General features: G+C 36.0%; 1 protein-coding gene and 2 non-coding genes across 4 annotated transcripts; all 3 read left to right on the top strand.

Annotated features, from left to right (window-relative positions):
• Nucleotides 1-1,325: 1,325 nt before the first annotated feature.
• Nucleotides 1,326-23,129, top strand: CENPW (centromere protein W). Of its 2 annotated transcripts, none has more exons than XM_027604177.1 (3): nt 1,326-1,596; nt 7,439-7,552; nt 23,061-23,129. In XM_027604177.1, the coding sequence occupies exons 1-3, from the start codon at nt 1,471-1,473 to the stop codon at nt 23,112-23,114; spliced, it is 294 nt and encodes a 97-aa protein (XP_027459978.1). In that variant the 5' UTR covers nt 1,326-1,470; the 3' UTR covers nt 23,115-23,129. The 2 variants fall into 2 exon arrangements, with proteins under 2 accessions (XP_027459978.1, XP_027459979.1); XM_027604178.1 differs by lacking the exon at nt 23,061-23,129 and adding an exon at nt 9,531-10,685 and having other exon boundaries at nt 1,327-1,596.
• On the top strand, nt 11,871-11,974 carry LOC113928138. Its single transcript, XR_003521819.1, has one exon. It is a non-coding gene; the product is annotated as a U6 spliceosomal RNA (small nuclear RNA).
• On the top strand, nt 14,949-15,054 carry LOC113928133. The gene has a single exon (XR_003521814.1). It is a non-coding gene; the product is annotated as a U6 spliceosomal RNA (small nuclear RNA).
• Nucleotides 23,130-24,456: the final 1,327 nt, after the last annotated feature.

Below are 24,456 nucleotides of genomic sequence, written 5' to 3'. Positions count from 1 at the left end.
GCTGTAATAGGGAAGTTGGTGTAAGGAGCAGGTTTGGGATATAGGGACTTATCAAGAGCTAATTTTGGATGTGTTAAATTTAAGATGACTTAAAATTCCAGTCCAGTGGAGAATTGGATATGCATGTCTGATTAGGGAAGAGAATTAGCTGGAGATGGCTAGAGAGCTGAGGAGAAATGCAAGAGAATATTCTAATTTCTAATAATGTACAATGGACCACAGGAGGGAGAGTAAGGAGTAGAGAAGGGTTGGTGGCCTGGTAGGGATAGAAAGAAAGAGACTGCTATCCCATCTAAGTGGCATCTAAGAATTATTGGATTTGGAACACTGGAAGGAGTGAGTTGAAAAGATAGATGAGGTTGAAGAGTGAGACAACTGATTGAGAATATGGAAGGGTATGGTATTTGGTAACGATAAGCCCTAGTGTATGACTGCAGGTGTGAGTGGCTGATAGGGTGAAAGATATCATCATTGGCAGAGAGGAGGTCTTGGAAATGGGAGGCCAGATAGTGGAAGGATCCTCTGTGTGGATATTGAAATCACAATAATTACTACAGGTATAGTATAATATAGATAATTACAATGAACATCACAGTGATCTCAGTGTGGTCCTCAGACTAGCAGTGCCAACATAACCTACCTGTTAGAAATGCAAATTCTCAAGTCCCATACATTTCTATTGAATCAGAAACCCCCAGAGTGGTGCTTCATCTGATACATAATGAAGTTTAGGGACTACTTCTACTGATAGCACAGAAGATAGAAAAAGTTAATTGCTTGGAGAAATAGCAAGGGTTTCAAAGAGGTAGCATTTAAACTATATCTGAAGTAATTGCAAGGTTGAGTGCAGGGGCCTTAACATGAAAGGGAGAAGCATTTGTAAAAAAACAGCAAAAAAGCTAGAATCATGAAAAGACTTCAAGTAAGATCAAGTGAAATTACGTAAAAGTGTAAATTGTTAGCTATTAATATTAGAAAATCATGCCTTGCTAGGAAGGCATTGGTTCTTTAGGAAACCTGATAAAACATCACAAACTTCTAGTCATCTACTTCTTAGTCCACCGGTATTAGGCTCAGTATACTGAATAAGTGTAACTGCCTTGGCATGCCAACATTTTCCAGTTTCTCAACACTCCTGTGAAATACAGGAGAAATACTTCCAAAGCGCAGGTGCAATACAAATGGCGATTAAAGGAAGCCTCGGACCTTTAAGGACATCACAGGGTCTCCACCGAGGGTGTTTTCTAAGAACAGCCGGCACTACGGGGGCGGGGCTTGCGCCCGGCTGACGTCACTACCGAGCGCCGGGCGCTTTCTTACCGCGGCGGATTCAAACGTTTGGGCCGGGGTTTGGGGGCCTGAAGAAGCGTCGTAGCGGCTGAGTTGTTCCTGCTGTTGACTCCGGTGTGAATTTCTGTGCAGTCCCGGGAGGATCTCGGAAGCTAAGGAGGCTAGTGCCTGAGGGAGAGAATGGCGTTCTCCACCACAGTCTCGCAGAGAAAGCATATAAAACGGAAGGCTCCCCGGGGCTTTCTTAAGCACGTCTTCAAGCGACAGAAGCCTCACCTTCGTCTAGAGACAAGTGGCGACTTATTGGTGAGATTCTGTCCCTTCTTTGGCTGGGAATGGAGCAAGAGGGAGGTAGAGGAAATAAACCCCAGCTTTTATTTTGCCACCCCTAGCACCGTCAGGGCTACGTTTAAGGCGTTTCCAGCAATGACGAGGCAGGTTTGCCCCCGCCTGACTGGTCAGTTCATATTCCTGACGCTTAGTTGCCTGGGGCCCTCTGAAATGTAGATATACGGACCTTTTTTTTTTTTTTTTTTTTTTTAACGGGAGGCTATTAGCCATATCATCTTAAGGGGGGAAACTAATTTAAGTTTCTGCTTATGGCTTTTAAATATCACTTTTCCAGAGCATAGTCTGGTACTGCGCTTAGTGTACTTGCGAAAGGTGTGAAAGATACAGTTTAAAAAAAAATAAATTTTGGAATTCAGGCAGGGTCATATTTATTGAACTATTGTAAAAGGCATTACTGACATGCCTCTTACGTGCGTGCCTCTTTCTTTGCCTTCCTCCTTTTCTTATGTTGTTAACCAAACATCTTTCCCTATTTCCCGTACTTTAGCTTAGTTATTAAAGAACCCTGATTCAAGTTTACTTGTTAGTATGTTTTCAACTGTGAATTCATTTTCCTAGACAAATAGAGCACCTGTTAGTGAATATTCAAGGCAAACCACGAAAGCTTGTTTATCTGACTCATAATTCCTGCAGCATAATGCTCACTTAATAGCCATAACTAAACCACTGTATATTTCTGTGTTGAAAAAATTTGGAGTTTTTATGTTGAATGCCTGGAACATGTATTTCTCTAGCAGAATAAACACTCTTTCCCTAGGTTTAAACCGTAAGAGACACCTCCTCCCTTTTGTCACAAGAGCTTTTTGAATAAAGGAGCCATTATAAGTGGGCACCTAATTTCCAGGAAATCAAGGTAAAGAATTGTTGGTAGCCAGGGCATAGGGCATGGAGAATGTCTTCAAATGCATCATCCATGTGTTCTTAAGCTACATTGGGTTTTTCCAACTCTCTTCTCTACAGCGTCCCCAGGTTCACTACTGCCTTTCCATCTGTTGCCTGCAAGTGCAGCATTTCTCTTTTTGCTACACTACTATAGAATTGTCTTTACTTTTCCATTACTTGGTCTCTGAAGCCAAAACAGCTTTCTTGGAAATGTAGTTGTTCTACTACCTCCTGCCCTTCTTTTCTTAGACCCTGTAGGGAAAGACAGTATAGTTGACCCTTGAATGACCCCTCTAACCCCCAACAGTTGAAAATCCATGTATATCTTTTGGCTCCCCCAAGAACTTAACTAATAGCCTATTGTTGACCAGAGCCTCACTGATAACATAAAACAGTTGATTAACACATATTTTGTAAAGGTATACTGTATTCTTACAGTAGTGTAAGATGGAGAAAAGAAAATGTTAGGAAAATCACAAAGAGAAAATGCATTTACAGTACTGTATTTATAAAAGAAGTTTTCAAGGGTCAACCTATGCCTACTGTTTTGAATGCCCCTGCCCAGTGGTGATAAAGGTAACCTAAGTGAACTGGATTAAATGAAATTGATCTGCAGAACGTTTTCAGGAATTTATTCTGGAGTTTTCATTGGAGCTGGGGTTCTAAATGGAGAGGAAATGTACCTGCTTAGGAATATTTAGGAGATTACCAGCTGGTACAGATTGTTTGGCAGAAATTTCTCAAGTAGAGTCCTCCCACATCCACAGCTGTCTGCCTCAAAGTGATCCATGGACACCTGGGCTCTATTGTGGAGTGGGATTGGGATCCAGGTGGTGTGGGAAAGAAAAGGAATTGCACTGGTAGGGGAAAGGAAGTTCTTTCTGTTGGTACCTATTCCTAGGTTGTATGCTCACCTTTGACTTGCATTGGTTCTCTTACTGTCTTGTATATGCCATGCATCACCCTGGTTTCTTTGCTTATGGTTTCCTGCTCACCTTTGACACTTCATAATCTTACCCAGGCAAGTGTCGCACATCATCCATCAACTTCTCTACAATTAAGGCAGTCTGTTTTGATCTCTTTTTTCTGAACTTTGATAGCAGTATAAGAGTTACATCATAGAATTTAGCTATTGAGACTCTGACACTGTTCTGTAAGTTTCATATGTAATTTTGTCTCCCGGTGTGGTACGCAGCTTTTTGAGAGGAAGGAACCATACAGATCTCCTTTTTGTGTCTCTCATTATCTTTAATACAAAACTAATCTACTTTTATGCTGTCTTTTGTTATATTGTCTTTCTTCTGCCTGAAGATGACCTCATTCTACTCCACTTGGCAAACTCCAATTTCAAAATCCAGTTCAAATGCCAGCCACTTCCTTAATCTGAGAACCAACTTTATCGTCTCTTGTCACACATTTGCCTTTAATTTCTTATGGGTTTGGTTCTCTCATCGGATGGGAACTTTGAATTGGGAATTTTTTGTATTTCTAATGTTTGGCATAATACTTTGAACGTTATGAGTCTACAGATAATGCTGGGAATGCATTGTAACTAATGTGGGTTGATATTTCTAACATTTTACTCATAATTTATGTTATTTCATAGTTCTTTTGCACTGGCTTTTTGTTTTGTTTTATGCTTTATTTGATTGTATATCCCCAGGGCCAGTACTGGTGAGTACATCTGTTAATCTGAATAAATTGTTCAGCTTTCTCATGGCTCAGTTGTTTTTCAGATTTCTCACTGAGGAAATAACTGGATGCTTATGGTTTATGTAAAACTCAAAAGTCCTATGATGAAGGGAGGAGGAAATCAGACTGGCCCAGTATTTTGGTCAATTAACACTGTTAAGGAATGGATATTTCTTTGTAAATTATCTTTTGATTTACCTTTCAAGCAAGGTGATTTTTTTTTTCAAGTAAATTTTTGATGGAATGGCCTTTTTCAAATTTGAATGTCTAGCTGAATACCTTAAAATTTGTTTTTGTTTTGACTATTTTAATTTAAACCTTAGTGCGGGGGTGCCTGGGTGGCTCAGATGGTTGAGCATCCAACTCTTGATTTCGGCTCAGGTTTTTTTTTGTTTGTTTGTTTTTTTAAAGATTTTATTTATTTATTTGACAGAGAGAGACACAGTGAGAGAGGGAACACAAGCAGGGAGTGGGAGAGGGAGAAGCAGGCCCCCCACGGAGCAGGGAGCCCGATGTGGGGCTCGATCCCAGGACCCTGGGATCATGACCTGAGCTAAAGGCATATGCTTAATGACTGAGCCACCCAGGCGCCGCTTGGCTCAGGTTGTGATCTCAGGGTCATGAGATTGAGCCACGCTTGGGGCTCTGTGTTCAACAGGGAGTCTGCTTGAGCTTCTCTCCTTCTGCCTCTCTCTGCCCCCATGAGCTCTCTAAAATAAATAAATCATTTATTTATTTATTTGGCAGAGAAAGACACAGCGAGAGAGGGAACACAAGCAGGGGGAGTGGGAGAGGGAGAAGCAGGCTTCCCGCAGAGCAGGGAGCCCGATGCGGGGCTCGATCCCAGGACACTGGGATCATGACCTGAGCCGAAGGCAGCTGCTTAACGACTGAGCCACCCAGGCGCCCCTAAAATAAATAAATCTTAACCCAAAAAACCTTATGCATTTGAGTGGCACCACTCAACAGTTTTATGAGAGAGGATTAGGTTGCTTAAAAAAATTCTATGAGAGTCAAAAAAGTAATAGTAATTTGTCTCAGTACCTATGGCTCATGCTTATGAAGAGGAAGAGACTTTCCATGTAGGTTAATAGGGTGAACTAGGTCTCAAAACAGTGTGGTTTTTTTTATTTGTTTGTTTTTTCCCTTTTCATTTTTGCTTTTCATTTTTTCAAAATTGAAGTATAGTTGATGCACAACAGTGATCAACAAGTTTGTATGGTATGCTCACCACAAGTGTAGCTATGACTACCATACAAGGCTATTACAATACATTGACTGTATTCCCTAAGCTGTGCCTTTTATTCCCATGACTTATTCATTCCAATGGCTTACATTCTGTAACTGTAGGCCTGTATCTCCTATACCTCTGAACCCATTTGCCCATCCTTCCCCCACTGCACTCCCCTCCAACACCATCAGTTCTCTAAAACAGTGGGTGTGGTTTATTTGGGATTGACTAAAAAGTTTTTTTTTTTTTTTTTGCCTAATTTGGGGAGATATGGAGGGATCTTTTGTTCATGCAATGATAATTGTTGACTACCTACTATATATTGTGCCATGGACTAAAGATCACTGAAGATATAATGTTGGGGAAGATAAACATAGTTCTTATCCTTGTATTTGATTGAGGAAGACAGATGAAAAATTGCTGCATGGTGTAGTATGTGCAGTGGTAGGAAGTTCAGGGTGCATAACAGATATTAGGGGGAATTGGACTTTTCAGAGAAGTTTACAAATTAGTAGAATGCCTGTAGGCAAGGTTTTATTTGAATACGGAAAGAAGTTCAAAAGAATCACTATAGAACTGTAAGCTGAGAGATGAAACTGGAAAAGTCTAGTCAAGTGGGGTTTAGTACTGGAATTTATCTTGGGCATATCTGGAAGCTATTTATCTTTAGAAGTAGGAAATCTAGATTAACAGGAAATTGTGCCATGTTACGGAATGTTTTTGCTGCAATAGGAAATGGGATGTCCTTGGAAGTTTAAAAAAGAATTGAATAACATGGTATTACATAATCAGAATTGGGTGGTTTACCCTAGAGTTCTTGTGAGAATTAAAGAAGACCGTGCATCAAAAAAGTACCAAAGGAAGATGTCTTCCATAGGTTCTTTATCTTATTAAATTTAAATTCCCAAAGTCCTTTTTTTTCCCAGATATCACTAAAACATTCTTCAACATCTATAACCATCCACTAAAGATTTCTGCATAATATTTAAATTTAAAACACCACATTACCTAGTTGATTAATGTTTAGTAAACTGTGGGGGAGTGGTTGTGTGCAGTACACATAGTGAATATTAGATGAGTATTCTAACTGCAAAGAATATATAATATATAAATCACCAATATATTAGAGATATTATCTAATTGTACCTAAATAATATTTATTATTTATCTGCTTATATTATCCATTTTAATTTCTTAAGAGCCTCAAAGATTAATAGTAGATACGATTATTTTGATATGTTGGATGACATGTAACTTGACCTTTATATATATACTTTTCACTCCAGTAAAGTTAACATTTCAATTATTTAAAAAAAAATTTTTTTTAAAGATTTTATTTATTTATTAGAGAGAGAAAATGAGAGAGAGCACGAGAGGGAAGAGGGTCAGAGGGAGAAGCAGACTCCCCGCCGAGTAGGGAGCCCGATGTGGGACTTGATCCCGGGACTCCAGGGCCATGACCTGAGCCGAAGGCAGTCGATTAACCAACTGAGCCACCCAGGCGCCCAACATTTCAATTATTAACATGGTTTTGAATAGATATTTCAAATTAAATATCTAGTTAAAAAATCTTCAACACATGGATTGTAGGATGAGAGATGATTAGCATTAAACAGTTGGTGATATGTTTTGTTTTTAAATTTTTGGGAAATCCCATTATGAATTTAAATTTATTTGGAGTTGGAAGCAAGAATATTTGCTACTTTAGAGTCCTACATAAGCTTAGTAATTATGCTTTACAATAATGTTATTATCTATGGCCTTTGGTCAGCCTTATATATAGCCTTGGTTTATGTTTGCAGTAACTAAGTCTCTTTTGTATGGAATTTAAGTTGGACTTATAGTAAATTGAATTCTGTGTTACTTTAAATAAAAGTGAATTGACTTAAGCACACTAGTAAATATTACAACAAATTTTGGAATCTTTTTAAAAATCATTTCAAAGCATCAGTGTTTGAGTTTAAAAATCCTTTTGAATTTTCTCTTTTAAAGGTGCATCTGAATTGTTTACTGTTTGTTCGTCGGTTAGCAGAAGAGTCCAGAATGAATGCTTTTGAGAGTAAGTGTGGAGTCATTAAAAAGGAGCATGTACAGGCTGCAGCAAAGGTAAAATCTGACTTTCTTTTCTTGAGCAAGAATTAGCTTAAAAAAATATCTAGTATATCATTTCTCTCTGCTTTGGATTCCTTATTCAGCTTTGTTGACTAATGTTTTGCTCCCCCTCCCCCACAGTTATGCTGGCATCTGGTATAGTTAACAACAGAGTTGGCACGGATGCTAAACAGTTATCAGCTGTTGTTTCCCTAGCAGTGTAACTCTTGCCTAGGTACATGGCAACCTAGGCAGCTGCCTACAGCTGGGGGATGTTTGGCTTTTTATGTTATTGGGTTTAATTATGGAGATTTTCTATATATATATTTTATGAATTTCTGATGGAAAGATTCGTGGCCACTGCTTTATCATTACTAAAGGGAAATGAATGTTTGGCTGCTAACCTGTATGATTTATAGTAGGCTGTATATAGTTGAGAAGGTTTATCACCTTGAAATTTATGAAAACTTCTTGATCATTTTAAGTTTTCCTAATTACTTGTTTTGAGATTTGAGTGACTTATGAATCAAATCACTTATATAAGCAGAGAAAGTTGCTTCTTACTGGTATTTCTATGTAATGTAAGAATATGATGCCTAGGATGGTTTTTTCTAAATATGTCTCCAAGATTATTATTTTCATTTGATTTTAATAGATGGCCCACCATAAGAAGTTTTGGGGGTCAGATAAATTTAGATGACCTACTGTATCTCTTTGACTAGTCACAATGTTATATAGAGAGCTTGTTTCTAAAATAATATGCAAGAAATTGGCAACCATGGTTGACTGGGGGATGATGTGGGAGAGAGATTTATTTTTGACAGTCTACCTCTTTGTAGACTTTTGTTTATTTTTTTTTATTTTGAAATAATTATAGACTCACAGAAAATGCAAAAATAATAATGGAGTTCCCATGTACCTCTTATCCAGCCTTCTGCAGTGCTTTCATCTTTAAATAATATAGTTATGTAAGGTTTATGAAAGTTTATGAGAAACGGAGGTAAATAAACTTGTCGAACTCTGTTTAACTTAGCATCTTAAAGATTTGGGTGCATAATATACTCAGCAAATTTGAGTATGTCGTACTTTCTTTTGTAATGCTCATGCTAACATGTAGAACCAGAGAATACAAGTACTGGCCTGGGATGTAGACCTATTTGATGGTCTTTGTGGAAGCTTAGAAATGTGCATGCCCTGGTACTTTTTTAGGGGCTTCAACTTTGCTTATATTCCAATATGTTTCTAGACTATTAAAGGCAATATAAGTTTTTTTTTGTTTTTTGTTTTTTTTACGTAGAAGTAAGACTTAAGAGCTTGTAGAGTGTATGTGCGTATTTTAAATTTAGGGTTTTTATTATAGGTGTAGTTACCTATAAGTAGGTAAGTTCTTTAAAAAAATGTCTGGATATATTCTGGTCTACTGCTTCCGGTCTTTTATAGCTAAAGATCTGATTTTATTTTATTTTCTCATGGGCTATATGTTTTGAAAGTTGTCTACCTAATGAGTTTTTTAAGAATATAATGACTAGTCTTTGTCTCTAAATTGATATAATTCTAGCTCAACTATAAGAAATTTGGTGTTGCAGTGGATTTGTATTGCCTTATAGTTGTTAATGCCTGATTTATAATAGGATTTTTGACTTTTGGAAAATTCTTTAACTCCCTAGATTACTAAATTGTCTACAAACCTCAAGTTGGGAACCGCTAATCTGGATACTTTTGGCTTACTTTTGAAGAAATAGACATTCAGAAGTGACTATAAAACCATATTTTGAGAATTGCTTTTTTCACATTTTTTGATAAAGGTGGACTATTTTAGGGGAAGTCTAGGACCATTTATAAGGCAAAAGATTCCATAATCACCTTCCAAATTGGGTTTTATAAACTCAGAGTCTTGCATATTATGCACATAAGATGATCTAACTTTTTGTCAAGGAATTCTGTTTTATTTGCCTTGGGTATAATATGAATCTTCATTTTTCCCCCCCCACAGGTAATTCTAAAGAAGAGCAGAGGTTAGAAGTCAAAGAACACATTTTTGAAAATTATATGATGTATTATTTTAGGTGGTAACAGACCGTGAAAGTACTTTTTACATATCTATTAAGATTGTGTATTATTAAAATATTGACTAGTTGAGGGATGTGTGTATTTGTGTGTATATATATATATATTTACTGATTCTGGAATATCAAACACATATAACTTTTTTTTGAGGAATTGTTTCATTCACTTTTAGTGGCTTCATTTTACTTCCATTTTGTTGGTGTTACAAATGTTTTACATAACAAAATGACATTTTACATATGTAGTAGTTTGAAGAGATCTTTTAGAATTGTTTATAAGGATTTAGATTTAGTTACAGTTAACTATGGAATCAATTTAATTTCTGAAGAAAGACAATGTGCAGTCAATCTAGGTACATTTTAATACTGATTTTAACTATTTAATGCTGTCACATAATGCAATTTTTACTTTATACTATTATTGACATTTCTCAACTAGAAACATCAGCAAGGTGTTTTCAAAACCTGTTTCTCTTTACGAGCCAAAAAAAATAGTAGAGCAGACTGACTTATTTTAAGTAGGTTTAATAGATGGGTGTTTCATTTCCCCTAAGGAGTCCTTTAGAAGTTTATTATGTATTATCTGATAGTTATTTTTATTTTTATTCCCCAGTGGTTAATAGTTATAGTATAACCCCAACCAGGAATTTGATATTAGCACCATGTGGGTGTAATACTGTACCATTTTATCATGTGTAACCACCACTATAGTCAAGATATAGAACTATTTCATCACCAGAAAGTTCTCCATCATGCTGTCCTTTTATAGTTAACATTTAGCCTTCTATGGACACCCCTCCCCTCCAATCCCTAAGCCCTGGCAATCACTAATCTCTTCTCCAGCTCTATAATTTTATCATTTTAAATGGAATCATACAGGTAATGACTTTTGGGGATTCCCCCGCACTCAGCATAACTTCCTTGAGATCCATCCAAGTTGTTGTATGTAGCAGTTCCTTTTTATTACTGAATTGTATTCCCTGGTATTTATGTACCACAGTTTCTGCAGCTATCCACCCATTGTAGGGCATTTTGATTATTTCCAGTTTTTGGCTATTATGAATAAAGCTTCTATGAACCAATGTGTACAAGTTTTTATACAGATAAAAGTTTTCATTTCTCTAGGATAAATGCCTGTGAGTGTGATTGCTGGGTTGAATGGTAAGTTTATCTTTAGTTTTTTAAAAAGAAATGACCAAACTGTTTTCCTGAATGGCTGTACCATTTATATTCTCATGAGCAATTTATGAGAGATCCAGTTTCTTCACATTCTCATAAACATTTGGTATTGTTATTTTTTATTTTAAGCTGCTCTGATGGGAGTGTGTCTCATGTTTTTTTCCATTTCCCTAATGGCTAATGATGTACATATTTTCATGCTTATTGCTCATCCATTTTTCCTCTTTGGTAAAATGTTTCTTCATTTCTTTTGACTGTTTTCTATTTGGATTGTTTGTTTTTCCAATGTTGAATTCTAAGAGTTCTTTATTCTAGGTATGGTCATTTGTCAGATATGTGGTTTGCAATATTTTTTTTTTCTGTTGCCTTTTACCCTCTTAACAGGGTCTTGTGAAGATCAACAGTTTTTAATTTGGTGAAGCCCATCTTAATTGGGTCTCCCCCCTCATGGTATTGGTGTAATGTTTAAGGACTCTTAACCAAGCCCTTGGTCCTGAAGATTTTCTCCTATATTATTATTTTTTTTACAAGTTTTATAATGCATAATAGATTAAGTTGGCATAATAGATTAAGTCTGATCTATTTTGAGCTAATTTTTTTTTTAAAGAATTTATTTATTTGACAGAGAGACACAGCGAGAGAGGGATCACCAGCAGGGAGAGTGGCAGAGGGAGAAGCAGGCTTCCCTCGGAGCAGGGACCCCGATGTGGGGTGATCCCAGGACCCTGGGATCATGACCTGAGCTGAAGGCAAACGCTTAACAACTGAGCCACCCAGGTGCCCCTATTTTGAGCTAATTTTTATATGAGGTATGAGATTTAGGTCAAGATTTATTTTGTTGTCTGTAAATATTATTTCAGCACCATTAGTTTGAAAAGACTGTATCTCCTTCACTGAGGATCTTTTGCACTTTTGTCACAAATCTGTTAGTCATATTGTGTGGGCTGGGCTGTTCCTGAGTTCTCTTTCCATTACTTTGTCTGAGTCCCTTCACCAATAACATAGTTTTTATTACTGTGGCTATATAATCAGTCTTGAAATCAGAGTGATTCTTCTCACATGATTCTTGTTCAGAATTGTTTTAGCTCATGCTGGCTTCCACAGCACATACACTAAAATCGGAATGTTACAGAGATTAGCATAGCCCCTGCGCAAGGATAACTTGCAGATTCTTGAAGCGTTCCATGTTTTTAAAAAGTTATCAGGGATAAAGACTTAAATGCTTGTTGAAAACTGGTAAGAAAAAGAAATTGTTTTGGCTCTTCTAGTTCCTTTGCCTTTCCATATAAATTTTAGAATGATTTTGTTTGTATCTACAAAAAAAAATCTTGCCAGAATTTTGATAGGAATAGCATCAAACCTGTGTGTCAATTTGGGGAGAATTGGCATCATTACTATGTTAAGGGTTCTAGTCCATGGGTATGGAATGTCTCTGTTTATTTACATCTTTGATTTCTTCATCATTGTCTTGTAGATTTTACTTTTTATCATTTCCTTTCTGTTTAGAGAACTTCCTTTTGTTATTCTTTTAGGGTAGGGCTGCTGGTGACAAATTTTCTTCATTTCCTTCATCTGAGAATATCTTGATTTCCCCATCATTCCTGAAGTATATTTTCACTGGATAGAGAATTCTGGTTTGACTGTTCTTTTGTATTTGAAAAATGTTGTATCATTTCCTTTTGGCTTCCATGCTCCTTGATGAAAAAAAGTGTAATTAATACATTCTCTGGCTACATTCAAGATTTTTGTTTTATGTCTTTGTTTAGAAGTTTGATATGATGTGCTGTGGCATGGATGTCTTTGCATATATCCTATTTGGAGGTCACACTGTGAATCTGTGTGTGTGGTTTTTTTTTTTTTTTTGTGCCAAAGTTGGGAAATTTTCAGTCATTGCTTTTTTGAATACTTTTTAGCCCCATCCATCTTCTTTTCTGGGTCTCTAATGACATAAATGTCAGTTTTTTTTTTTTTAAGTTCCATAAATTCCTGAGGCCTTTTTTTGGGAAGGGGGGTTGTGTATTTTCTCATAGATTGGGTAATTTCTATGTTCTGTCTTCTAGTTCACTGGTTATTTCTTCTGTTTCCCTATTCTGTTGTCCCATTTTTTTTCAGTTTAATAATAAAGTTTAATAACTTTTTCGTTCTCAAAGTTCCATTTGTTTTTTTCCTTTATATCTTATATATATTTGCTGAGACTTCCTATTTTTTTTCATTAAGTGTGTTTGTAATTACTCAAGAATTTTTATGATGGCTGCTTTGAAATCCTTGTTTGATAATTCTAACATCTGTGCCATCTTGGTGTTGAAATTTTATCATTCAGTTTGCAATCTTGATACTTGGTATTATGTGTGATATTTTTTATTGAAACTTGGACGTTACAAGACTGGATTTTATTTAAATCTTGTGCTATCACAGGACTTTTCTGGCACCATTCTAGTGGATAAAACATGGTACTGCCTTGTTACTGCTGGTGAGGATAGAAGTCCAAGTTCTCTACTTAGCCTCTGTTGATGGCCAGTGATGGTGAAGGAAGGAGCTGTCTCATTATTGCTTGGTAAAGTGTGGGAGTTTAGGCTCCCCCCTAGGTCTTTGCTGATACCATCCTGGTTGGGAGAGGGAGGAGGCACCTTATTACTGCTATTCACCTGTACTCCACTGATGTGGGAAGGTAGTCATGTTACCCTTGAGCAATGGTGAAAAGTCCCAACTTGACTAGTCTCCAGTACTACCCGAGGGGGAAGGGATAGAGTTTTTTGTTACCACAGCATGAGTGTGAAATACCAGACTTCTTATGAGGTCTTCATTGACTGTGAGGGTATACTATCATTACTACTGAGTGGTAAGGGTCCTGCCTCTCCAGTAGGTTCTGATACCTCCCCAACAATGAGAGGATGGGATTCCTTCTTACAGCTAGTTGTGGATGAAATTCTGGGCTCAGGATGGTCTTCTCCGACACCACCCTGACAGCTGGATTTAGAATGCTACATTATGTCCCTGCAAGAGTAAAAGTCTAGGCTGCCTACTTGATAGTTGCTGAGGGGGGGTGGGGAACAGAGGCTGCAGTTTTTATCTGTGCTCTTTGGCTTGGAACAGATTGGTTATTGTCTAAAATTTTCTTTTTTGCTAGGATACCACTTGTCTTTTGGTTAGAGAAAGTAGGTTTTTTTGGAGGATTTTTGGTTTTCCCTCTCTTGTCTGTGCTTATTGGTGTTTCTGAGTTGCCGCCTTCTCTAGTATCTAGTCTAGGATAGAAATGGAAAAGAGAAAACCCAGGGTACTCATCACTGTTTTTTTTGGTCTCAAGTTTCTAGCTAGTCTGCTATTTTCTCTGTACTTTTCAGAGTCTCATGTATGGATATATGTTTATATCCATATATCTGGACTTTATCATATGCTATGTACATCCATTCTAGTGACCTAATCCCCTGTGTAATTTATTTAATTTCTTCAGACAAAAATCTCTAGTCCCACACTTCTTTTTTCTGGGATAAAGTTTTGGGGAATGGACTGTCCCACACATAGATCACCTGTTAATCATTTTGTTATTGCCCTATTTTACTCTCTTCTTCCATTGTACATGGCTGTCTGGACTCAGGAGAAACCCCAGAGTTCTGCCTGGGCAGGTTAGCTGAAGCATCTTCTCTTGTTACCTGTGTCTTCTTTGGCTCTACCTCAGCACTCTGCATCTAGAAGTTTCCTGAACTCTCTTAAATATCTGTATCTTTTCAATTTTGGCTTATATCCTTTTATACTTTATTATTTTAATGGAGTCTAAGGAGGGAAATTGTGTGTGTGTGTGTGTGGTGTCAGTCTTGAACAGAAAGCTTCATGAATTATGTTTAATGTAATACTTATAAAGCATTAATGTGCCAAGATTTCAACATCTTATTTGCAATATAAATACACATTTTAATATAAAATTGTTTAATATAAAGATAAATTATAGATAAATATTAAGATTTTCCATGAGAAGTGTAAGTTTGAAAAACATGCAACTAGAATATGTAATTCATGCTGAAGAATTCTATAAATACATGTGATATAAAAAATATTTTTCACTTGACTTCACTTTAAGAGCTAGATTAGGGAATTTTGGATCCAGGACAACTAGAACTAATATATTCCAAGTTAATATTTAAGTTATTTTAAAAATGAGGTTTCCCCTTGTGCTTGCTTTGGGAGTACATACACTAAAATTGGAGGAATACAGAGAAGATTAGCATGGCCCCACTCAAGGGTGACATGCAAATTCATGAATCATCCCATTTTTTAAAAAATGAGATTTTCCCATCTTTTCTATTTCTTATATTGTGACAGATGATCATCATAGTGCAGGTAGGCCCACTACCATTTCCTGAAAAGACTTTCAAATAATAGACTTATTACATTCTACTAGGCTTCTATATGCAACTTTTCTGCCTCACCTTAACCTTTAAGTATGAAAACTAGGAGAGTGGGCTGATTAAGCTTCTCCAATTGAAGGGCAAAATAGGATTCTAATTGGGTGTTTGGAAAAGCCTGGTGGTTTTTGCCCCCGTCATTGCAGACCATGATATTGCTAACCAGCAGGAAAATACAAGACCAAAAGAGGTGTGTGTAGTCTGGGGAGTGGGGTGGGAAGGGGGGAGTTGGTAGAGGTATGGGTCAGTAGAGGCAGTAATAGCATCTATGTGGCTTTAGCATCTCTTCTGGGAAGTTTTTTGTTATAGGTAGGAATTTTACTGTGTTGGTAAACAATTATAACTCGAACATGTTCATGAGAGAGATTGAAGAAAGCCAGAATCAAGACATAATGAAGATAGAGGAATAGTAGGAGAAATTTATTGACTTGTCTTCTGTATCTTGAAGTAGTTATATGCCACCCATCCCTCACACCTGCATTAGAAAAGATGAAGAGAATCTAGGATATGAGTTCCAGCAGAGGTGGGAAAAAACTAATTTTAGACTAAGTGAATTGTGTTCTGCATGTTGAGGAGGGCCTGTGAGACCTTGAACAAGTAATTTAAATGTTGGCTCAATTTCCTCATCTGTAATGTAGTAACTGGTTTTTGGCTATGTACTCTCCTTCCCAATCTATCCCTTAAACACTTTTAGGCCTTGATTGCTGAACGTGAAGGTGGGTTATAGTACCTAAGGAGGGGTGTTTAGTTGTCCTTCTCTTTGGTATTTGAATCTTGACATTCAGTACAGAGGTGGCTGGAGATGAGTTTCATGATGCCATACTCCCTGCTGTAGGCAGACGCTTAACCGACTGAGCCACCCAGGTGCCCCTTTCTATCTGGCTCTTCACAGAAAGTTTGACCCCTGTTTTAGATCATTTCCTAATCTGGCTATATTGCTTAAACTCAAGTTGCCAAATGACAGATTACTACTCCAGAGGCTGCTTTTCTTGCAAGTTGTGCTCTATGGTTGCCCAAATACATTAGGTTCAAACCTACCCACCTTGTTCATTTAACAAACACATGGCAATATGCTGGCTTCTGGGTATTTAAGCAAAATCCAGACAGTAAGAAATGGTTGGTTCATTAAGTAGATAAATGAATTGTCCTGCTCTGGGGATAGATATTTATTAATTTGTCATTTAAATCATTCCTCTTACTTGAGGTATGTAGTCAAAATCTTGTATCCAACTAATATTTCTAAATATTACCAATAAAACTTGATGGGCCCATTGACATGCTGTAGTTAGTTTCCTCCTTATATCAGCTACATTGAAGTGTAATACTTTCTTGATTGGATATAGTGAGGGATAGAGTTTTGAGATTTTGCTTTTATTATATTTAAAACCATTTGCTTTATTTTCTTATACTGTCATCTATGTGCGATTTTCTTTTTTGAGTCTTGGAATTCTCTGTGACTAGCTATGAGTTTTCTTCAGTTAGTATTTGTATGATATGTATTTTTCCATCATACTTTTCAAACATTCTGTATTCTTTAAAGTGTGTCTCTTGTAATTAGCTTATATTTGGGTTTTGTTCTTTTATCCAATATGATAATATTAGTAAATAAAGTTTGTAGTCCACTTATATTTAATGTAACACTACTACATTTGGGTTCATATTTACTCTTTTACTAATTGTTTTCTGTGTGATCAAGCAATTTTAAGTGCCTTTTCTTTTTTGTTTTCTTTTGAATTTTATGGTTCATTTTATTTTCTATTACCCTAGTTATACATTGTTATACTAGATATTATAATATGTATCATTGACTTGTTATACTATTTATTAATCTATTTATGCAGTCTTTTACTAGAGATTACAACATGTACCTGTGACTAATTCTAGAACCTCAGAACATTGTAATTCCATTTACCTACTTCTGTCTTCTGCTTATTTTAATTTTATGTTTGTTAAGCCACACTAGAATTATTACTTGATACTGCCAGTATTCAGTGTATGTTTATATCTACCTTCATATTTACCCTTTGATCATTCCTACAATTCCATTTTTTTTCTTTGGAATTTTTTTTGAAATTACCTGAAGAACTCCCTTCAATATTTTCTTTAGTGTCTATTTCTTGGTAATACTGTTTGTGTCTGTGAAAAAATTTTGTCTTTTTTTTTTTTAATATTTATCTGTCCATTTGACAGAGCATAAGCAGGGGGAGTGGCAGGCAGAGGGAGAAGGAGAAGCAGGCTCCCCACTGAGCAGAGAGCCCCATATGGGGCTCTATCCCAGGACCCTGGGATCATGACCTGAGCTGAAGGCAGATGCTCAACTGACTAAGCCACCCAGGTGCCCCAAAAATTTCATGTTTAAATTTGAAAGATATTTTTGTGTAGAATTTTAGATGGACTGTTATAGCACTTTAAAAATGTTATTCCATATCTTTAGGCTTCCATCATTTTTTGAGAAGTTCATAAGACTTACAGCAATAGGTCTTTTTTTTTTTTTCCTATTAGCAAATGTTTTCCTTTCTGGTTTTTAGCAGTGTTAGTATGATTAATTTCCCTAGATTTATTTGTTTTCATTTTTATTTTGCTTGAGGTTCCTGAATTTTCTAAAAATAGGGTGGTACCTTTCATCAGTTTTGGAAGATTCTTAGTTATCTTTTTTTTTAAAGATTATTTATTTATTAGAGAGCGAGAGAGAGAGAGAACACAAGCAGGGGAAGTGGGAAAGGGAGAAGCAGGCTTTCTGCTGAGCGGGGAGCCTGCTCTGGGGCTTGATCCCAGGACCCTGGAATCATGACCTGAGCTGAAGGCAGACACTTAATGACTGAGCCACCCAGGCGCCCCAGTTGTTATCTTTTCAAATATCGATTCTGCCCATTTTCTTTTTCCTCTTCTGGGATTCCAATTATGTATTATCATTAGACTTCTGTGGGTATCTCTTACACTCTTATTTATTTATTTATTTATTTATTTATTTATTTATTTATTTATTTATTTATTTATTTATTTTTGAGAGAGAGCAAGAGAGCATTAGCAGGGGGAGGGGCAGAGGTACAGGCAGACTCCCTGCCAAGTGCAGAGCCCCCTCGGGCTGGATCCCAGGACCCTGAGATCATGACCTGAGCTTGTCAGATGTTTAACTGACTGAGACACCCAGGCGCCCCATCTTTTACACTCTTATTATTAGACTTCTGAAGGTATCTCTTATACTCTTAATGCTTTTTACACTAAATATTTTCTCTGTAGTTTGGATATTTCTGTTCACTTGTCTTTGAGTTCACTAATTTTGTCTTCTGCTCTGTTTCATCTGCTCTCAAACACATCTGATAAGTTCTAAATTACAGATCTTTTTTTCCCCTTGAATGCCTGCATCTGATTCATCTGTTGAAATTCTTAATTTTACCCACCCTTTCCTCTCTTGTCTTGGACATATTAATTGTATTTTAAGGTAATTATCAGTGAATTCCAATATTTGGGTTATCTGAGGTGGTTTTTCTTCCTCTTCTTTTTGTTTTTTCTTTTGGTTTTTGTTCATGTGGTTATGTCTTATGGCATGCCTAATAAATTTTTCTCAAATCTGGATATTTTGTTAAAAAAATTCTCTCCTGCACTAGGCAGACAGTGATGGCTGATCACCTTAATCTAATCAGTGACTGTGCTAACTCATGCCTGAGTTGTAGTTTGGAAGAGATTCAGTTCATCTCTTGTTTGCCCTTGGCCTTCCATGTGTTTTAACTGGGAGCTTGATTATGTTTTTTAGTGGCTCTTCTTCTGGCATTGTACTGAACGCTAATTTTTGACACATGAGAATTCCAGAAACTCTGCTTCACTTTTCAGAGTCTTTCCCACATAGGCCTAAGAATTCCGTAAATACCCCGAAGGAAAAGACTGACCTTGTAATCCAACATTCTACGTCTCCGTTAAAAGCTCTGCTATAGCAGCCTGGAATCTCAACCTTCTTCCTTTGTTAGAATTGGCAGATGCCTCCAAGGTAAAATTTGCTGCAAATATTAGCTTACTTTTTTTGTTGTTCTCTCTGGAGTCTTAGTCTTTCCATTTCTTGTTGCCTTAGCAGATCTCATTTGTCTTCATATAAATGGTTTCTGTATGTTACTTAATTTTGTTCTCAGAGGGAACACTGGTTGGCCATAAGTTTACTTCAGTGAGGGTGACCACCTGTCCCAGTTTGCCCAGCTGTTCCAGTTTAGCACTGTAGATCCTCCATCCCAGGAAACTCTTCATTTGCAGGCAAACTGAGACAGTTAGTTGGTCATCCTAATTCCAAGCCATCCAGAAACAGAAGTTAGTAAATTTAACTTAGCATGAAGTAATATGTAGGAAGGTACTTTTAATAAAACTCATGTGAGAAAGACTACTTTTCACACGGAGGTTTTATGTTAAATTATTTACTTTAAAATTGTTACAGCCAATATTTTCATGAATAAGTGTTTCAGGAAAATGCAAATAGTTATTGTTTAGAAATTATACCTATTAGAAATTTTTAAAAGATCATCCAATCATTATTTTGTTAATTGTTCTAAGCAGAAAGTTGGTAAAAATATTGGTTTGTCTTTGAAATAGTTTTAAATGTCTCTTCCTTAGAGTTGGAGTTGTTTTATACAAACTCTAACTTTCATTTATCTCTTTTTAAAGTATATTTTATGACTCTAAAATGTTTTTGATCAGAAACTTTTGTGTCTAAATAAAAATTCATGCTGGCCAGTATATTCTGTGTTAAGGCAGTGGACTCAGTGCTCTTAGGGCTTCAAAGCTAATAAGCACCATAGAAAAGTGAGGCAGGGGAACACTGTGCTCTTGGAGACAGAGAAGTTGTATTCACTAACTTCAAGAAATCATTTGTTTCATTTATAGCTGCTGTATCTTGTTTTACTGATATTTAAAGTTTGAAAAAATAAAGTTTGTCCACTAAATAATGCTACAAAGGCAGATGCTTTTATTAATAGAGGTAAGTTTTAAAAGGCTAGATTGAATATCCTGTATGTGATACAGTTTTGGGCAATTAATTACCTGCCTTGTGATAGTTCTCATGCTGTCTTAAATTATATTTCAGTTTATATTTTTAATTGTCATTTTATATTCATTTCTGATTTTGCCCGTGGAATATAAGCTCTTCTAGGGGAAGAGCTTCTAATTATTTAATCCCTCAAAGCCCATATACAGATTTTTATTTAATTTCTAAAAGGACTGCTTTTTCAAAGGGCAGGGCTTGATGGAGATGTAGTTTCAATTCTTTCAGTTACATATGGCCAGATATGCATCTTTATATATATATATCATGACCTTACCAAACTCCAAAAATAATCCAAAGGATAAAACTTTGTTGCTTGTTTTAAGAAATCTAGATGACCATCTCGATTCTTCCATTAACTACACTTAAGCAAAGTAGCTTCAGTTTCTCCCTCTATAAAATTAAGGACTTGAAGGCAGTAGTTTTTAACATTCCTTCTAACTCTTAAAAAATAAAAATAAAAAACAGTGGGGTGCCTGGGTGGCTCAGTTGTTCAGCGTCTGCTTTCAGCTTAGGTCATGATCCCACAGTCCTGGGATCAAGCCCCACATCGGGCTCCCTGCTCAGCGGGAAGCCTGCTTCTCCCTCTCCTACTCCCCCTGCTTGTGTTCCTGCTCTCACTCTCTCTCTCTGTGAAATAAATAAAATCTTTATTTTTATAAAATAGACTGGTTTCTGAGAAAGCTAATATGGAGAACATTCTATTTGGATGTATCAGAGCCTTAACCCATGTTGTCTGAAGTCCATGAATCACCATGATTATAACAGTTCTGAGCTCCCTACTCTCTTTAATTTCATTTGAATAAAAGCCCAAAAGAGAGAAACTTTTTTATTGGTAACTTTTCTTCAGTCTGTTGCATTTAGTTGTTTTTCCTATGTTCTCTTCATTTCTAATTTTTCCCGTTTTTTTTTTTTTTTTTTTTTTTTTAGTAATTGTACTGAAAACAAGCTTTTCAGAGTTAAGATTCATACTCTTCTTGATTTATCATAAAGCTACATATAATGAAAGGAAAACTGTTAGAAGATGTTGTTTCAAAGGTATATCTTGGTTAGGTTGGGATGGTATTGGCCTGTATACTTAAATTTTATTATAAAAACCTTTGAAGTTAACATAGAAATGTATTTTAATAGAAAAATGGCTTATGTCTGTTAAGTCTCAAGTCAGGTATTCTTTGTGGACTCACAGGAACTGAAATCTCTTTCTTTCATGATAGCACTACCTGAAGACAGTATACTGCTAAATAAAGAGTATTTGGGATTTGTATGTTGACTTCATAACAACTAGATCAGCTGGGGGTAGTGTTTATGTTCATATTGGAGGGATTTCATCAGCTGTCCATCTATAATGGGGTATAATAACCACCATGAACTAGGTGGTTCGAGTGCTATATTTGGGCTGCAGAGTTTTGTTTGACACACATAGTTTTGATGTTTTTAATTGAATTAATTACATTTTAAAATTAAATTTCACCTGCAAATTTAACTTCTGGCTTTTTTTTTAATTGGACAATATGGCAATAATACATCCATAATCAGTTGGGCCTAAATAGTAGCTTCTTTCAGATGACAACATTCTTTTGTTCACTCCACTTAATCAGGCCTGCTTTACTTATGTATGTTAACCCTGAACCTCTTTAAGTATTTGAGTTCACAACCTATTGGAAAACTTAAAAAATTGGCATTTTTCTTGACATGCCCTAGCCATGACTCAGTTATGTTCTCTTTCTCAGCATGGTATTTTCCAAAATTTTCTCGTTTCTGGTAGTAATTAGCTTGTACCATTGGCTCCAAAGCTTGTTCTAAGTCCAATAGTAGCAGCCAGGTCCTTAAAGAATCTGGTCTCTGGCAACAGATAGGGGCAAAAGTGTTTGAACTCATCTAAGCATATCTCCCCCATCAATCTTATCTCACCCATCTTGTATCTATGTAAGTTGGATTAAAATTCATGTCCCATTTGCAATTTCCTAAGGAAGTTTCTTAGACTTTCTGTATATGTTGCACAGGTAATAAATAATGCAATACAGGATTTACTTCTTTGTATATTCAGCACGGAAAGGAAACTTCTCAAATTGTACTCAATAATGTCTCTTTCCTTTATGATGCTGTACCAGGAACCATAATAGCACACAGTTATTTGTTTTGTACTCAATCCATTGCATCCTGACTCCCATGAATTTGACAGGCATGGTGAAAATGCACTCTAGACTTAGTTCTATAATATCTTAGAGTCATCTGGTACTAAATCTGTGATCTAGAATTCTAGAGGGTAGCCCTGCAAAATGTGCTACTGGGACTGTATCAGTTGCACACTCAGTTATATATCTGGTGAATGGGTGAGTAATGGAAGGCACTTAAAATTGACCACTTAGCCTGGTCTTTGCTGTGTCACATTCAAGAAAACAGAAACCTGTTTTCAGAGGTTTTAAAGAATAATGCAGATAATACATCTTCCATTACTCATCCATTAAAGGCACACTATAGGGTTTTCTCTAGCATTTTACCCAGAAAGCATCTAAAATTTTTCTTGAGATAGATTTTCCTTTCCCTATTTATGAAATCTCAAAATTTCTGCTGCTTTCACTCTCCAGAGTAGTGTCACCACCACTTTTTGCCCTCAGTGTTTACTAGCTCTAATTTTCCTACGTGGAACTTTTCAGACATCCTAATTCTTGTGACAATGTGACCCTCCGTGTTTGGTGCTGTCCCCACCCCCATTCCATTCTAAATGTAATTTTCCAGTCAAGGTTGCTTTTCTCTCCAAAATCTGCTGTTGTGAATGGGTGAATAAAATGATCACTTTATTATATGTCAAAGAAAACTTGAATGAAGGAAATTTGTTTCTTGTTTCTCTCCAGCTATTTTTTTCACCCACCCAACCAGAATTGAGAGGCATGAAGGAGAATTGCTGAAATGGTATGGGACATATAAAGTAAATTTAATACACAGGCAAATCATGACTGAATAAAACCAGGTCAGAAGACACCCCATCTGCATGATGGTAAAGGTATTTAGTTCTTACTAGAATCCTATAAAATAGATGTTATTTACAATTACTCACTTAAATCATAAATCGGGAAACTAAGATTCAGAGAGAAGTAACTGGATAGCTCATAATCATGCTCAAAATTCCCTGTGGTTGGCAATTTTCATGTAGATAAAAAGGCTTTAGGAAAAGGTCCTGGTAAGTCTTGAGACCTGGTTGTGAAAATGACTGGAATTTTTATATTTCTTAATTTTCAAATAGAACCAAACACCACTGGGGATGGTAGCATTATAATGAACTCAGATCAGCTGGCCTAATCCTACTTTAAATACTATAAACTTAGGGGTCAAAGAATACTAAAATGGAATTGTTACCTAATTAAATATTTTCAGAAATTTATATGAGTTGGGATTAAACCACAACTAGGATATCACAGTGTAAAGAAAAATAATGTTATCTGTGTATAAAAATATGTGCTTATGATGAAGATCTAAAACTACCATATAGGGATTTCAGTAACTAGTAAAGCAAGAAAAAAATCCCTGTTTTTGTTCTCCCTCGCTCTGATCCACAAAGCATTAAATGAAAATGAGCATTTTTATGTTTTGTGGCCATAGGAGTTCCTCCCCACCATATTTTGTGGGTGATGATATTCCTTAATTGTGAAGTCCAGATTTCTGATTAAGCAGTTGTTCTTAGTGGGCTTTTAAATCAAATTTTATCTCTGGGCTTTGAGAGTTAAGGCTGCCAAGATTTAAATAAAGAAAACATTCATTTTGATCCCTACTGACTTTAATTTTAAGGCTTTGCAGTTGTAAGACAAATACTAAAAATTCAAATTTGAAAATAAAGTTGGGATTGTGCTATTATTTTTATATTTACAATGAAGGGAAGAACCGGTGCAGTCTAATTAATGTAGAGTTACATTTGATTTGTATTGTAAGATGAAGTTAGAGCCTTGAAAATAATTTTTTCTTTTATAAAACTTTTATTCTATAGTTATTTTCAAAAAATTATTTTACTCTTTATATTATGAAGCCCATGATATAAAAAGAATACATATCTTTCAGTAATTTCCTTGCATAAACAATTTGGTTAATGAAATTTTTAAGACTATGCAAGATTTTCAGTTATTTTAGAAAACTTGTTGAAGTTTTAATTATAACTTAAATCATTAAAGTTTCTATTTTTAAAATTGTCATATAGTATTTAAGTATACTCTACCTATAATATCATGTACTTATAAATACAATATACCTAGCTACAAA

This window comes from Zalophus californianus, chromosome 7 (genome assembly GCF_009762305.2).
Source record: "Zalophus californianus isolate mZalCal1 chromosome 7, mZalCal1.pri.v2, whole genome shotgun sequence".
Taxonomy (NCBI): Eukaryota; Metazoa; Chordata; class Mammalia; order Carnivora; family Otariidae; genus Zalophus; species Zalophus californianus.
This window is presented reverse-complemented; position numbering and strand designations above follow the sequence as displayed.